This window comes from Spinacia oleracea, chromosome 6 (assembly GCF_020520425.1).
Source record: "Spinacia oleracea cultivar Varoflay chromosome 6, BTI_SOV_V1, whole genome shotgun sequence".
In the NCBI taxonomy this organism is placed as follows: Eukaryota; Viridiplantae; Streptophyta; class Magnoliopsida; order Caryophyllales; family Amaranthaceae; genus Spinacia; species Spinacia oleracea.
The window spans coordinates 26,796,899-26,813,979 of record NC_079492.1 but is presented as its reverse complement, the minus strand read 5'-3'; the positions used below and the strand labels follow the sequence as shown (position 1 = coordinate 26,813,979).

The window sequence follows — 17,081 nt, the reverse complement described above, 5'->3', positions numbered from 1 at the left end:
TGACCATCTGAAAGAATGTGGAATTCTATCAGAATTGACTCCTCCTGGAACACCACAATGGAACGGTGTGTCAGAACGGAGGAACAGAACCTTGCTAGACATGGTCAGGTCAATGATGGGTCAGGCCGAACTTCCATTAGAATTTTGGGGACATGCACTAAATACAGCTGCACTCACTATAAATAGAGCTCCGTCTAAAGCTGTCGAAAAGACTCCATACGAATTATGGTTTGGAAAGCCTCCAAATGTGTCTTTTCTTAAGATTTGGGGATGTGAAGTATACGTCAAACGATTAATTTCAGACAAACTTCATCCAAAATCTGACAAATGTATCCTTGTGGGCTATCCAAAGGAAACAAAGGGGTATTACTTCTACAATACATCTAAGAACAAAGTGTTTGTTGCTCGAGATGGTGTCTTTTTGGAGAAAGATCACATTTCCAAAATGACAAGTGGGAGAAAAGTAGACCTCGAAGAAATTCGAGTCGAACAACAAACTCTAGAGAATGCTCAAGATGACATTCAGGATGAAACTCAGAGATCTTTAGAAGAATCTGGTGAGAATCATGGTCAATCTAGAAATGTTACCCCGCGTAGATCGCAAAGATATAGATCTCAACCGGAAAGGTACTTAGGTATTTTGACGAACGAGAGCTATGACGTTCTATTACTTGAAAGTGATGAACCTGCGACTTACAAGCAAGCTATGACGAGCCCTAGCTCCAAGCAATGGCAAGAAGCCATGCAATCTGAATTAGACTCCATGTCTGAAAACCAAGTATGGGATTTGGTCGATTTGCCAGATGGCTACCAAGCCATTGGAAGCAAATGGGTTTTCAAACTGAAAAAGGACAAGGATGGGAAACTTGAAGTTTTCAAAGCTAGATTGGTTGCAAAAGGTTACAGGCAAGTCCACGGTGTGGATTACGATGAAACCTTTTCACCAGTTGCAATGCTAAAGTCTATTCGAATAATGTTAGCAATCGCTGCATATTACGATTACGAAATATGGCAGATGGATGTCAAAACTGCTTTCTTAAACGGCGTTTTAACAGAAACTGTGTTTATGACACAGCCTGAAGGTTTTGAGGATCCAAAGAATGCTAAAAAGGTATGCAAGCTAAAGAAGTCAATCTACGGATTGAAGCAGGCATCCAGGAGCTGGAATATACGTTTTGATGAAGCAGTCAGTGACTTTGGTTTCATCAAGAACGCGGACGAATCTTGTGTATACAAGAAGGTCAGTGGGAGCAAAATTGCTTTCCTAGTATTATATGTCGACGACATATTGCTTATCGGAAATGACATTCCTATGTTGAACTCTGTCAAGATTTGGCTTGGGAAATGTTTTTCGATGAAGGATCTAGGAGAAGCACAGTACATATTGGGCATCAAGATTTACAGAGATAGATCTAAAAAGATGATTGGACTTAGTCAAAGCACTTATATCAATAAGGTGCTTGATAGGTTCAAGATGGCGGACTCCAAGCGAGGCTACCTACCCATGTCTCATGGAATGACTCTAAGCAAGACTCAGTGCCCAAAAACACTTGATGAGCGTAGACGAATGAATGGGATTCCATATGCATCATTGATTGGTTCAATAATGTATGCTATGATATGTACACGCCCGGATGTTGCGTACGCACTCAGTGCTACGAGCAGATACCAGTCAGACCCAGGAGAGGCGCATTGGACTGCTGCCAAGAACATTCTGAAGTACCTGAAAAGGCACAAAGATGACTTCCTGGTCTATGGTGGAGATGATGAATTAATTGTTAAAAGCTATACGGACGCAAGTTTCCAAACCGACAAAGATGATTTCAGATCACAGTCTGGGTTTGTCTTCTGCCTCAACGGAGGAGCAGTAAGCTGGAAAAGTGCTAAGCAAAGCACCATTGCGGATTCTACAACTGAAGCGGAGTACATTGCTGCACATGAAGCAGCAAAGGAAGCTATATGGCTAAGGAAGTTCATAGGAGAACTTGGTGTAGTCCCCTCCATTAAAGGACCAATAGCCCTGTATTGTGATAATAACGGAGCTATTGCACAGGCAAAAGAGCCTAGACACCACCAGAAAGTCAAGCATGTACTTCGTAGATTTCACCTTCTACGAGAGTTCGTTGAAAGAAAAGAAGTCGAGATAAGCAAAATTGGAACTGATGACAACATATCAGATCCATTAACTAAACCTCTGCCGCAGGCGAAGCACAACTCGCACACTGCAGCTATGGGAATCAAGCATATTGGAGAATGGCTTTGATGTCTCTGTTTAATGTTTTAAAGTTTTAGAGTTTAAATCTTTGTAAAACATTATTGGTTAATCATTCACAATAAATGAAAAGAATTCATTTATCCATTTAATTTGTGGTTTATTAAATGATGAGTCCCTTCAATTTGACGATATATTCAAGATAGACTGTCAGGACCAGTCCTGTGACTAAGAAATGTCTATCAAGTGAACTTGAATGTCAAAGGTTGAAAATGGTCCCTAATCGGAGTTTTCTATAAAATTGGACGCATAGAAAACGTTAGACGATTAGAATGCAAGATGACTAGTAGTTCTGTTTCTTGAACTATGTGGACATGGCAATGTCATAATCATTTGCATAGATACTTACTTTGGGAAGACTAGTATCGGACGAGACCTATGAAACTTTACTGTAAGAGATGAAAGTCTGTCATAAGTAAATTTCATTAAATTATTAGACACTAAATCCTCAATACCTGAGTGATTTGAAGATTACTTGTTTGAGAACTGGTTGCTTTGACGCTGACCAACCGTCGCACCGTAAAAGGAGGCTATAAAGGCAACGCTCAGGTAATCACCTATCAAACGAAGTCTAATCTCAAGATCGCAAGATTGGGATTGTCCTCCCATAAATCGGGATGAGATGCTTAAAAGTTGTACAAGGCCACTCGGAGAGCTAGAAACTGTGAAATGCATGGCCGTGCTCGGATGAATCATAGGCTATGATTATCTGTTTATTTGATCAGTTGAACTCTGAAACCGAGGAACACCTCTGGACATAATAAGGATGACAACTCTTACCTTATGTTCAAGAGCAAGCATCGAGCGACAAAGGAATTAGGAAATGCACACTTGTCCCTAAGGACAAGTGGGAGACTGAAGGAAATAATGCCCTTGGTCCAAGTATGCATTCTATGTTAAGTCTAATAAATGCGGTTCAGTATTAATTAACAAGTTAATAATTCAGTGAGATCAAGTGAGCTGAATGCCTAGCTAGAGGCCGCTTCAGTTCAAGTGGAATTAATGATATTAATCCACAGCTTACTCTTGACTGAACCCGTAGGGTCACACAAATAGTACGTAAACGGATCAAGTATTTAATAGCATTAAATACTCCATCTATGAATATTCGGAACCGACGGATCTTGGTTTCAGTGGGAGCTAAGATCGTCACAGGCAAGGAATGAATACTCCGGAAACGATGATATTGCCGGAAACGGAAATATGGATCGTATCGGAAATATAAATATTATCCAAGTCGTAGATGTTGCCGGAAACGGAAACATGGTACGTGTCGGAAAATATTATCGGAAATGGAAATATTGCCAGAATCGGAAATATTGCCGGAAACGGAAATATTGTCAGAATCGGAAATATTACCGGAATCGGAAAATAATTCCGGAAACGGAAATATTAAATATTTGTTCGAAACGGAAATTAATTCCGGAATCGGAAATATTAAATATTGTTCGTATCGGAAATGAATTCCGGAATCGGAAAATTTAATCGGAAGCGCATCGTACGAATAAGCATCGGACGAGGCCTGCCGGACGAGGCCCAGCACGAAGCCAGGCCATCGCCCAGCAAGCCAAGCGCGCCGCACAAACAGCCACGCCAGGCCCAGCGCAAGGCCAGGCCCAGCAGGCTGCGCGCAGCGCGCAGCGCGCACAGCGCGCGCGGGCGCTGAGTGGGCTGCTGCTCGCGCGCACGCATGGGGCCCATCGTGGCTGCCGTGCGTGTGTGTGCAAGTGTTTGTGTTCGTGCACGTTTCCTAAAACATGCAGAGTTCGGTTAATGATTAAATTCCTAATTCTATTTGATAAATTAATTAAATTAGAGTTCTTGTAGGATTCTAGGTTTGATTAATTTGTATCTGAATAGGATTTCGATTCCCTTTCCATACCGCTATAAATATGAGGCTAGGGCTCACAATTTATAACACAAGTTTCAAAGTATTCAAAGTGAGTTTTTGAGAGAAAAATTCAGTCACACATTTGCCTATAAAGTGCCGAAAATAATAGTACCTTAAGGGCGATTCTAGTTGGTCAATCTTAAGGCGGATCCGGACGTGCTGTGGACTATCTACGGAGGGACGACACTTGGAGTCCTAAAGACTTGTTCTTGTTCGGTTCGGGCGCAGTTAGGGAAGGCACGCAACAAAGAGTATGCATCTAATCTATGCTAAATGATTATGTGTAAATAATATGTTTTCCTGGGTTTATGGTTTTTCCGCATGATTTATGAATTGTCATATGTATCATAACCTAACAATATTCACCTAAATACTTGATCCGTTTACTTACTATTTGTGTGACCCTACGGGTTCAGTCAAGAGTAACATGTGGCATTAATAATATAAATTCCACTTGAACTGAAGCGGCCTCTAGCTATGAATTCAGATCACTTGATCTCACTGGATAATTAACTTGCTTAATTAATACTGCACCGCATTTATTAGAGCATTAAATGCATTAAATGCAAACTTGGACCAAGGGCATATTTCCTTCAGTCTCTCACTTGCCCTTAGGGACAAGTGTGCATTTCCTAATTCTTTTATCTCTTGATGTCTGCTCATAAACATAAGGTAAGAGTAGTCATCCTTATTATGTCCAGAGATATTTTTTGGTGTCAGAAGCTGATCAAATAAACAGATAATCATTGCCTATTATCCATTTGAGTACGGCCATGCATTTTACAGTTTCTAGCTCTCTTAGTGGCCTGTGCACAACTTTTGGCATCTCATCCCAATTTGTGGGAAGACAATCTCAATCTTGCGATCTTGAGGTTAGACTTCGTTTGATAGGTGATTACCCGAGTGTTGCTGTTACAACCTCGTTTTACGATGTTACGGTTGACAACGTCAAAGTTAGCAGTTCTCAAACAAGTAATCTCAAATCACTCAGGTATTAAGGATTAGTGTCCAATAACTTTATGAAATTTACTTATGACAAACTTTTTACATCTGTTACAGTAAAGTTTCATAGGTTTGTGCGATAATAAAGTTTTCAAATACGTATATATGCAAATGATTATGACATTGCCATGTTCACATAGTTCAAGAAACATAACTACTAGTCATCTTACATTCCAATCTTCTAATGTTTTTTATGCATCCACCTTTATAGAAAACTTTCGACCAGAGATCATTTTCAACTTTTGACATTCAAGTTCACTTGATAGACCTTTCTTAGTCACATAACTGGTCTTGAAAACTCCCATATCTCGACTTTTTTTCTTTCAACGAATTCTCGTAGAAGTTAGGTGAAATCTACGAAATACATGCTTGACTCTCTAGTGGTGTCTAGGCTCTTTGGCCTGGGCAATAGCTCCACTATTATCCCAATAGAGAGCTATTGGTCCTTTAATTGAGGGGACTACACAAAGCTCCCCAATAAACTTTCTTAACCAAATTGCTTCCTTTGATGCTTCATGTGCAGCAATGTACTCCGCTTTAGTTGTAGAATCCGCAATTGTGTTTTGCTTAGCAGTTTTCCAGCTTACTGCACCTCTGTTGAGGTAGAAGACAAACCCAGACTGTGATCAGAAATCATCTTTATCGGTTTGGAAGCTTGCGCCCGTATAACCATTTACAATCAATTCATCATCTCCACATAGACTTGGAAATCATACTTATGCCTTTTCAGGTACTTAAGGATGTTTTTGGCAGCAGTATGTGTCTCTCATGGGTCTGACTGGTATCTACTCATAGCACTGAGTGCATACGAAACATCCGTGCGAGTACATATCATAGCATACATTATTAACAAATCAATGATGCATATGGTATCTCACTCATTCTTCTTTTCTCATCAGGTGTCTTCGGACACTGGGTCTTGCTAAGAGTCATTCCATGAGACATGGGAATGTGACCTCTCTTGGAGTCAGTCATATAGATCCTTCATCGAAAAACACTTCCCAAGACAAATCTTAACAGAGTTTAACATAGGAATGTCATTTCCAATAATTAATAAGCCATCGACATATAATACTAGGAAATAAATCTTATTCCCACTGGCTTTTTTGTATACACAAGATTTGTCTGCGTTCTTGACAAAGCCAAAGTCATTGACTGTTTCGTCAAAACGTCATTGATGCTTGCTTCGATCCATAAATGGATTCCCTAAGCTTGCATACTTTTTTAGCATTCCTTGGATCCTCAAAACCCTCATGATGTGTCATAAACAAAGTTTCTGTTAAAAACACCGTTTAAGAAGGAAGTTTTGACATCCATCTGCCATATTTCATAATCGTAATGCAGCGATTGCTAACATTAGGCTCAATTTATGCTCTTCAGTAGACTGTTTATAACTCGAAGTCAAATCCCTCAGTATTGGATTTGGTTTCATTACATGTCACTAGTGAAGTATCCATATCAAGGGAATGACAAAACCCATCAAACAAACAACAACAAATGGAATGAAAACCCATCATTCCCTTTCCCTTTTCCGAAGACCCCAAACGAAATGCCCCCTTAATGAATTCGACAACCCTCGTAAGTATTTAGTAAGCGCGTTCCAAATGTTTGATAACACACCCCTCAAGTCCTCAAGGGTGCTTCGCTTGCTTTGACGAGAGGTTATGATATACTGCACCAGTTATACGTCACTGACCTGAGTAAATTTGAATGCTTGTGGAGTACTATGGTTTGGGGTTTTTTCTTTGGGATCTTGTTTTACGTTGCTTTGTTGTTTGGTAATAAAAACAAGAGAACATGAGGAATATTTTGTTGTACCCAAAATTTTCTTTTGGGAAAGAGATCTTCCGGCTTAGCTCTGATCTGTTAAACTTATTTGACTTGTTTCATATAAAAAGTTCAAAGTTCACATAATATAAGTTCAAAAAATTAAGTTTTTTACAGACATTTTAACACACTAATAAGTTTATTTCAGACAAAATAAATAAAGAAATTCAGATAAAATAAATTCAGTTAAGTTCAAACAAAATAAGTCGAATATAAACAAAGCCTTGTTCAGATAAAGTATTACCTCCGTTTCATAGTGACTTTTTACACTTTTCGTTTCGGCTAGTTTCACAGTGTTCTTTATATTGTGTTTTATACATGAAAACAGGGCCGTCCTCGGTAATTTGGAGGCCCTGTGCTAAAATACAAATATTGGGCCCTTATAAATTTTTACGGGTAATTATTTAATGTAAAACACATAATTATTATTTTAATATTTTATATTTTTTCTAAAATGTAGAGTCAATTTAATAATATGGTTTAACGTTTTATGTGTGATGGTTTGAGAAAATTGATGTAAAAGTTTGATGGACATGAAAAAAGTAAATAAAAAAAGGTCAGAGAAGAATTGAACCCTGGACGTAGCTACCACATTTATAATTCCTTACCAACTGGGATAAAGATTACATAATACATAATAAAGCAGCTGTTAAATATATAATATTTGTTCATGTGGGTTTAACCAAGATAATTTCTTTTTGAGCCCCCAAAATTTTGTGGCCCGGTGCTGGAGGTCCGCCTGGACCTCCCTTTAGCCGGCCCTGCATGAAAATATATCATTTTACCCCTCTTATCGAACAAAATTTATATATTACCACCTATTTTTTCTTACTTTATTCATTTTTTTCTTACAACCACCTAACTTTTTATATTATACTTCCTCCGTCTTTTAATACTCACAACGTTTGTTAGTTTCACGCATGCCAATGCACAACTTTGATCATTTATATCTTAAATTGTCTTTATGCAAAAATTATAAAAAGTTGATATTTTGAAAATACACATTGAGACAATTCTAACAAGATCCCACATGACTATGTTTTATCTTATATAAAAAACACTACGAATAGTCAAAGTAGATTATATGAATAGTGACAAAAGTCCAAACGTTGCGAGTATTAAAAGACGGAGGAAGTATTTTTTAGTTTATGTGTATTTTATTATACTCACCCACATTTTACTCACTTTACATCGTAGAACTAGTACAGGGGTAAAGCTCGATTGAATCAATACTGTGTGAGTATTGGAATTTAGGTGGTTTGTGATGTTCTACACCACATATTTTACCACCTCCCACGACATCACTCTTTTATTTTACATACATAAAACTCGAATTTGGAAGAGCAATTAAAATTAACTACCAAAATAGCACAGGAGAAAATAGGACTAACCAAGTTCAGATTTCAGAATAACCTTGACTGACCAGTCTTATTATGGCATTACATTAAGAAAACAAACTAACGAGACGACATATATTACAACTTACAAGAACAAACCAGTTGCGCACCTAAGATCTACCCTTGTCACTCAACAATACATAGTTACATACATATCCAGAAGTCCACCTTTGATTAGTTTGAGACAGATGGTTCAACTAGGTAGTAAGGATCGAGCACATACATCGAATAAAAGATGGGCATGAGATGATTATTTCATTTGCACAGAGCAACAACAACCTTCCTGCCCATCATTATCTTATCATTCGGCATCATCTTCCACGGTATTGACTCGCTCACACTCATCAATCCACTCGCTGTATCTGTAAATTTTAAAGTAATGTAAACAAAAGGGAACGTAATACAACAGTAGAACTCACAAGATCTTGGATAAGTCAGAGTGTCGGACTTACATGTCAATTGCTTCCGTCAGAGCTGTAGACACCACCCAAGGGAGGGGAGAAAAAGAAACATATCAGCTAAATTTCTTAACAAAACATACAAAGAAGATACTACTCCGTAGTAAACAAGAAATGAAACTGAAATTCGATATTAATAGCATTAGCAGTTTAGCACCAGCTCTTTTATGCAATTTGACAACAATAAAATCAGCCCACAAACAAAATTCACTGCTTCGGTGAAATGGATGGTAATATTCATGCATAACAGTTGGAAGAATAAAAACAATCTGATAACCTGCCAACATATACAGAAAAAGAATAGTTGAGGATTAAGACCACATGCTGATTTAATTCCTTGGTCATCATCATCAATTCATAATGAACCCAACGATAAGAAAAAATTTCCACTTCGGTTAATGGTGCATATGTAGTAGTTTATATTAAAAACTCATGTGTAACACAGTTTGTGAAGCCAGGCAAACATGCTAATACTAGTTGATGGTTCACTAGTAAGGCTAAGAAATGTACCTGTAACTGTAGTGCTGAAGTTCTCTTGGCATATCCTACATATGGCTTCACCAATCAAGTTCTTCATATCACTGGAAATCAGGTAAGGTCAGCAAAATATTTAGCCCGATGACCCTGCTTCTAAATGGCATATTCTTCATGAGAACAGTATGATCAAAGCCAAACAAAGAAAAGAGACATATAATCATGGGCCTCATGGCAATGATCACATAGCTCTGTCACGTTCATTATTTGCTCTTTCTCCGCTTTCTAGGCAAGGGCATCCAAAATTAATTATTCACTTCCCTAAAGTATACAGAACTCAAGTTTCAAACAATAGACTCGTTATTTCTTCATGGCGGAGCTTCTAGTAACTTTTAAAGTGATATCATTTCAACCTTGTTCATAAAGGATGTGCTTGTTACTTGGAAAAGAACAAAAAAAGATTGGTTTGCCAAAGTTTGAATAGTGGTTCAGGCGATTTGGTGGTGGACTTGAAAAGGAAGAAACCAATGAATTTTCAAAGTTCCAAGTTCCAATTTCTGAGGCTTCAATTTTGGAGTCAAGATTTAGCTTGTGAGCATAGCTCTCCTGTTGTATATGGTGTCACCCCGTTGGCACTTCTACATTTCTATCCTTATGTTACTTATAAAAAAAAGGTGATATCCATGGAAAAAAACGCGTTCGCAGTCGCGTTTGCGGTAACGGTCGCGTTGTCGCGGGAACGGCTTGTAACGGTTAAATAGAACGTTTCGCGGCCATCCCGGAGTGAATTTTTAAGAAATAATCACGTAAGTGGAAATTTAAGTTTGTTTTATGTTCTTAATATTGTGTACATAAGTATTATAAATACACTATTTGGACTATTTACAAATATATTTTAAATATATTTATTAATTTATTTGCAGCTTGTAGTTTTATTATTCACTCTTAGGCTCATTAATTAAATAGTTAACGTCAAAAAAAATATTTAGCAAGGGAAAACTCATATTTTTTAAAACCAACTGTTGTTTGGAGAAAAATAAATTTAAGAAATCTGGAAAGATGGACTAACGGTTAAAGAGTTGGAGAAAGCAAGGTTTTAAAAAAGTACATCGTAAAAGAGTATTAGAGATTACTCTAAAAGAAAGGTTTTATAATAATTAAAAAAAAGGGAAAAAAGAAAAGATAAAAGAAAAAGGCTCAATCACACTATTGAAAAAAAAAACAGAAGAAGAGAGAGAAGAAGAAAAGATCGACATATCAATGGCAGAAGCGAAGAACTCATCTGAGAAATTCTCACCACCACAGGACATCAGCAGATAAGAGATGGTCGAATATCTGTCGCCGGCGTTCTCTGCCTTTGAGCGGCAAAGTAGTGGCCGTCAATTACATCCCATATAGTCACATGCATATTAGGGTTTCTATGAAACTGGGATTCAATTTAGAGTTCAAAAAAAAGTATTTTAATGAAATTAATTGAGGGCTTTTGATCGAATTTGAGTTCTAAAGACAAGGTAAGATTTAAATTTTCGGTTTAAATTAGATCTAATTAATTTTGAGCCTCTTTTTCTTCCTTCTTCCTTCACCTTTTTCCAGAAATAACGGGCGTTCTTATATAAAAAGCGTTACAGAACAGCGTTCTACCGTTACGGAACGCCGTCGCGGCGAGTTTGGTGTGAATTCTAACTCCCAGCGCTATAACGGAGTTTCTCGGAACGGTGGATCTCAAACCCGTTACAAATCGGCCGTTCTGTAACGGAACGGACGAGTTTTTTTCCATGGTGATATCATTTCGAACTCAAACAAAGAATACAGTGTCATCAAGTGTAACCTAATGCAACTTATACCTCATTGAACCAAACTTAATCAGCAGATCTAACTTCCCCTTCAAGCCAGCAGTCTTGCAATAAGGACAAAAGCACATCTCAAAAGGAAAATTCATGAGCCTAGGACTCTTGACTCAAGTAGAAAAACACGTTCAAGGAAGCAGAGTATACTTACATGCGGCATTCCACACTGGTCCCGTGATTGCAGAAAGGACAGCTGAAAACAGTATCAAGTTTGAGGCTCTTCTTTGGAGGGGGCTTAGCTCTTGACTTTCTCTTCCCCATATCGCGTGGCTACCAACACTTGAACACAACCATAACAAGGTAACCATAAGGAAAAAGATAGGATAAGACAAGACAAATAACAAGAGTACATGAGCAACTGGACAACAGAAAAAGTCAGCATAACACCATTTTAACAACTCAAAACAAAATCAGAACTGAACAGCATGAGCTCGAAACTAGACATATGAGCCAAAACTCGACCATATTCTAAACAATAAATCCAACAAGTCCTGGAGAATATTCTAACACCTTCAAACCCTTTAGCTGAAAATTTTGTGCGCCTTGAATCTCATAAAGATGCTAACCATTAAACTGAGTGAATAGCAGCTCTGATAACACGTATATGAAGAATATGTACCAGGCCAATCATAAAATATAACCCTACAACAAGCCAAAAGGCAATAACTGCAAAATGCTATATGGAAACGGAACATTTATAAAACGTGGATAGGGGGAAGACTTACTCTGTAAAATACCTAATTATGTACCTAATTATACAGGAATAATAGTTCAAGTAGTTATCAGAAAAGCTTAAGACATGACATAGTATGACACTAATAGACTGGGAGTCTGGAACAGGGACCACCAGGCATGCAGAACTACAGAAATGGGATTTGCATATTGTCATTGCACAGAGGTTTGATAACCACATGCTACCAACAACAATATCAGAGACTTAATCCCAAAGGGTTGGGATTGCTATACAAACCAAGATGTCATCTCCATGAGTTTCTTACATGAATAATCATCCTCCACTAATCCTATCCAATGTAATATATTCCTGAACACCCTTGTTTTTTTCCCCTTACACCTTCCATACATGCTACCTTTGAAAGCCTGAGTGCCTGGCCTTTAATAAAATCCCCGTCTCAAATCTCCATCCGTGGGATTGGTGCATCCTGAAGTTGACATTTGACTATGTTCAAATTACCAAAGTCGACTCTTCCATTTCTCCTTCATCTTATCCTCAATAATTGCCACTATGATCCTAATGCATTTCCCTTTACTAAGAATTCTATCCCAAAATGTCATTCTTTTATAGTTGTCAGCCTATCAGCCTAAGTGTAACACTGATGTACCTTTACATCAATTACACTGATAAATGATAAGTAGTCACTGATAAACAATCATCCTTTTGTTACAATATAATCAACCTTGTTCATAAAATATATGGTACGCTTGCTCTTAAAACAGTATCAAACAGGTGGAGTTGCACAAGTTGGATCAATAAATCCCAATTCGGAATTCACCCATCAGCAAATTTCTAGCAAACCGACTATGGCCTTCAAAAAATAAAATTTAAAAAAGAAATAAAATAATAATTAAAAAAAAAGAACCTTAGTATATAGAGTATCAGAGTATGACACTTTCAAATTTGGTATTTCGTATTTCCCCTTTCAAATTGTATAGCGAACTTGCTCTTAAAACTCAATTCGGAATTCACCTATCAGCAAATTTCTAGCAAACCTAGTATGACCTTCAGAAAATAAATAAACTCCCAACACATGGAGTATGTCACTTTCACATTTTGTCCCATCTAAAGCCATTTTCCCAAAAAAAAAAAGAGATCCACCTGCTCCACTCGGCATGCCTTACTTCTATAAAGGTTGGTGCCTGAATCGCCTATGAATAACCTTGATATACGATAAGAAATTTTATGTAAGAAAGGTATACCTAAATTAAAGCACCTAACTGAAAATTAGACATTTTCAAAGCAGCGGAAAGATAATGTTGTTTTTTCACTTCAACAAAAATGTCATTCAACAACATTTCCCATAAATCACAACCATTTGGGAGGATGAGTTTCATTTTGAAATTAAAGCTCCATGAAATAGTTACATCTTACAACGGCAAAATTGGAGATTGAATGAAACACTTCGATGAGATTGTGCTAAGGTTGCGTACATAGCTGATTGATTAACATTAAAAGTTAAGGATTAGGAACAAAGTACAAAACTTTAATCAGATAAACTCATAGATCCGAGCCTAATTTCTAAGGTCTCAGTAAGTTCTCATCACAAGGCAAAAAAAAAGCAAAGCCCAATTTGAAGACCCTGTTATTAGGCAATGTGCTCCAAAAACCTAATAGACATTATAAGAGAAGCAAAACAATTATTCCAAAAAAGAAATAAGTCAATGTCCTCCAAAAGCCTAACCCAACTCCTCCTAAAATCTTTCCAGATCTACTATCACTCACAAGTCACAAAACCCATGGATTTCCCCATATTAGAGGAACACTTAGCAGTAATGTAAAAAGGTGCCAGCTTGAAGCTATACGAATTCCAACAACCTAAGAACACTCCTGTGTTGCATTTTTTCTCCAACAGCTACACATGGCTTGTCATCATCACGCTAATTGAAACATTAGACAGCCATCCAATACCAACAACTTGGCCTTTCAACGTCAATCTCCCCCACAATAGCTTACTGCTAATCAAATAACATATGCCTCGAAATCCTACTAACTAAACCAAATGTTTGTCATTCTAACTTTGGTCGTCTCATTTCATTCCTTCTCTTACTATCCTTCCTTCACTGCCTTTCTTCTCCAAATAACATATAAAACCACACAATCTGTTACAATTCGACCAAGTACAAAGTTCTTTGGATTTTTACTCATGAAATGATCCCCAAAACAAGGGAAACATAACTAACTACATCATAAGAACACTCCGAACCAAACCAAATTTCCTTTCCTACTCTAAACCAAAACAAATTACCTTTGTTACTACGACGAGTACAACAGATAACCTGTGTTCAAAAGAATCTCTTAATTTCTTCGAGACCAATGTATAAATATAGCCAAATTGCTAGGTGTCTACCAAATTTACTTACACAACAAATGACTTGCTTCTTGAAGTTATACATCAAAAAATAGAAATTAAATATATGAAAAGGAAAGGAACGAGAGGGGAGGGATGGATTGAGAGAAGGATAAATCAGAATGAAGTGAACAATGCTTAAGCGGCATTTTATCAGCAGGTAGTATTTCAAAATGAATGGGTCTTAAGTCATAACTCATAACTCAAGAGATACGTGCCAGACACTTTCCATGTACTTCAACCCGAAACAATCGAGTTAGATGAGTCACTATCCTACGAGAAAAAACCAGTCAATCGTGGATCGAAAAGTTTGAAGTATAAGATATAAAGACATTAATATCTCAAGGTCCTATGGTAAACCAGGTAATCGAAGAGGCATGTGTCACAGATTGTATGTATTCAACACTAATTAATTGGTTGATTAAATTCTTATATGCGATCTTGTATTAGGGTTTATTCCGCAGGACTATTAGATTGTTCATAATCCAACAGTGTTATAACGAGACTTCTTGTAATTAAGGGATTAAAGACAAGCACAAAAACTCACAGCCCCGGTGATCTCTTTAAAATTCCTCTATTGCTGAAGATAAAAGAACTTCTACCTACTCTACTACACGCTTGTGAGAGCTAGCACAAATTAACAAACAAAACAACATACAGTAGAAATCCGGCAACCAATCAATGCAATAAAAATTCCAATATCAGATGTAATTCCAAAAACTTCTTTCATAAGAAAGACAGAACTAGAACATTCTCGCACACCATATAGTTCTCTAAACCTTAAAGTAAGTTACTTTGTAACCAACTTAATTGAGTACAATTTTTTTACCTTTCTATGACTAGCTTTTCAATAGAAATCCCAATCCAAAAAATTACATCAATCCAAAATTCAAAACTAAAATATACCCAAAACAAAATTCCTCAAATTACATGAAGAATCAACAAATTACATAAAAAGTACCACCAAATAGAACGTATAAGTTAATTCTACCAAGATTTTAATCAAAAACTGCACCACAATTCATAGAATAGTAAACCCTAGAAATGAAATTCGACTTCAAAGCTGCAAAAACAGGTGATTAGATCCTAGAAAAAGATCATACGAGAAGGAAGAATATACCTAGAAAAGATGAAACTCGGGTTGCTTTTCGATCAAGGGTTTGTTACGGTCTGCCAGATTAGTCGATAAAAATTAAAATATTGCAGAAAGGGGAGAACAAAATTAGGGTTAGAGGAAAATATGGGAATAGAAAATTTTCCAAATACCAAATCAAGAAGTAGCGTAGGGAGAGGTGACTGGCAATCGATACTTCGTACGAACTGACCATATGGTCGTGTCGTGTCTCTCTTGTTGACCGACTTGTATTGAACCATTTTTAGCAATTTTATATCAACTTTTTTCGACAGCGGTCAAACCGGGTCTATGTACTCCCTCCGTCCCATAATTATCGTCTTGTTTGACCAAAAACACGGATTTTAAGAAAAGTGGAATATAGTACATGAAAAAGTGAAATAAAGTACAAATGATGATTGAGTTGTATGGAAAAGTGGAATAAAGTACATGTGAAAGAGAATATAATACATAAGAAAGAGGAATATAGTACATGGGTGGGGTTTTCAATTTATTTTTAATTAATACAGTACATGAGAAAGTGGGGACATTAGTAGCCAAAATTAGAAACATGACCTACAATTTTGGGACGCCCGATTTAGAAAACAGGACAATAATTTTGGGACGGAGGGAGTAGTATGTAGCATTGTGATCGGGTCGGGTCTAATCATTTCGAAACAAATAGGATAATGATTCTGTGAGGTTATTGTTGTCTACTCCCTCCGTCTCTTAATACTCGCACCACTTTCCTTTTCGGGTCATCCCTTAATACTTGCACCGCTTCTATAAATGGAAAATTTTACCAATATTATATTATTTCTCACACTTACCTACTAACCCACCTACACCTCTACTCCCTACAAAAAATCATTTAAAATTCACATCCCCACTCACCACTCCACACCCCTTACACATTTCCCACTAACTATATTAAAAAAAATACTTCACTATCAACTAACATCCGTTAAATTAATAAGTCAATTCAAGTGTCTCAAACTCCGCAATGGTCAAACCGGTGTGAGTATTAAGTGACGGAGGGAGTATATGATATGAATTACTCTATATATATGTAAAAAAATCGGTCACTTCGATTTGTACCGCTTTTATGTTTTGATTAACCTATTATTTGATGGAAAACCCTAGTTAGACGTCGTCATTAAAATTGGTTGTTCTTCAAGTTAAAGGGAGAACGGTGAATAAAGATATGTATGCTTAGTGTTTTTTTTATTCATATAATCTATGTATGCGTTGGCCTTGTTTGGTTAGGAGTTGATAGATGTTAGTTAGTTTGACTAGCTTTACCTGTTTGTATTAGCAAGTTTGACTAACTGGTTAAATTAGTTGCTTGTGTAAAAGTGTTTGGTAAATTAGTGTAATCCCCCGTAAAATTATAGATTTTATTAATATATTTTAACGTATAGTTAATTATATTTAAATAGAATTTACGAATTTTAGAAATAAATATCTAATTAATGTATATTTATTTTATTACATTTCTAAATATTTTAACGATTGATGCAATCAAAATTAATTTTAGAATTTTATTTTGAAATGAATTTGAATTACGAAAACATGTTTGAATTTGAAAAACAATCATAATCGGTTTTGGATTCAAACTCTAAATCTCAATTCTAATCCTATCCCGAATTGGCAAAGCCCAAAACAATAAACCCATAACCCCATACCCATGTTTCAACTTCACGTGAAATCTCAACCAAC

The 17,081-nt window shown here is 36.8% G+C and overlaps 1 protein-coding gene across 3 annotated transcripts; it reads right to left on the bottom strand.

Annotated features, from left to right (window-relative positions):
- Positions 1 to 8,373: 8,373 nt before the first annotated feature.
- On the bottom strand, positions 8,374 to 15,613 carry LOC110790354 (transcription elongation factor 1 homolog). Of its 3 annotated transcripts, XM_021995135.2 has the most exons (6): positions 15,518 to 15,613; positions 15,372 to 15,421; positions 11,320 to 11,447; positions 9,358 to 9,428; positions 8,842 to 8,863; positions 8,374 to 8,751 (listed from the first exon to the last, which is right to left on the bottom strand). In XM_021995135.2, exons 3-6 carry the CDS (start codon positions 11,427 to 11,429, stop codon positions 8,691 to 8,693), a joined length of 264 nt encoding a protein of 87 aa, XP_021850827.1. In that variant the 5' UTR covers positions 11,430 to 11,447; positions 15,372 to 15,421; positions 15,518 to 15,613; the 3' UTR covers positions 8,374 to 8,690. The 3 variants fall into 3 exon arrangements, with proteins under 3 accessions (XP_021850827.1, XP_056687104.1, XP_021850828.1); XM_056831126.1 differs by lacking the exon at positions 15,518 to 15,613 and having other exon boundaries at positions 15,372 to 15,511; XM_021995136.2 differs by lacking the exon at positions 15,518 to 15,613 and having other exon boundaries at positions 11,320 to 11,438; positions 15,372 to 15,511.
- Positions 15,614 to 17,081: the final 1,468 nt, after the last annotated feature.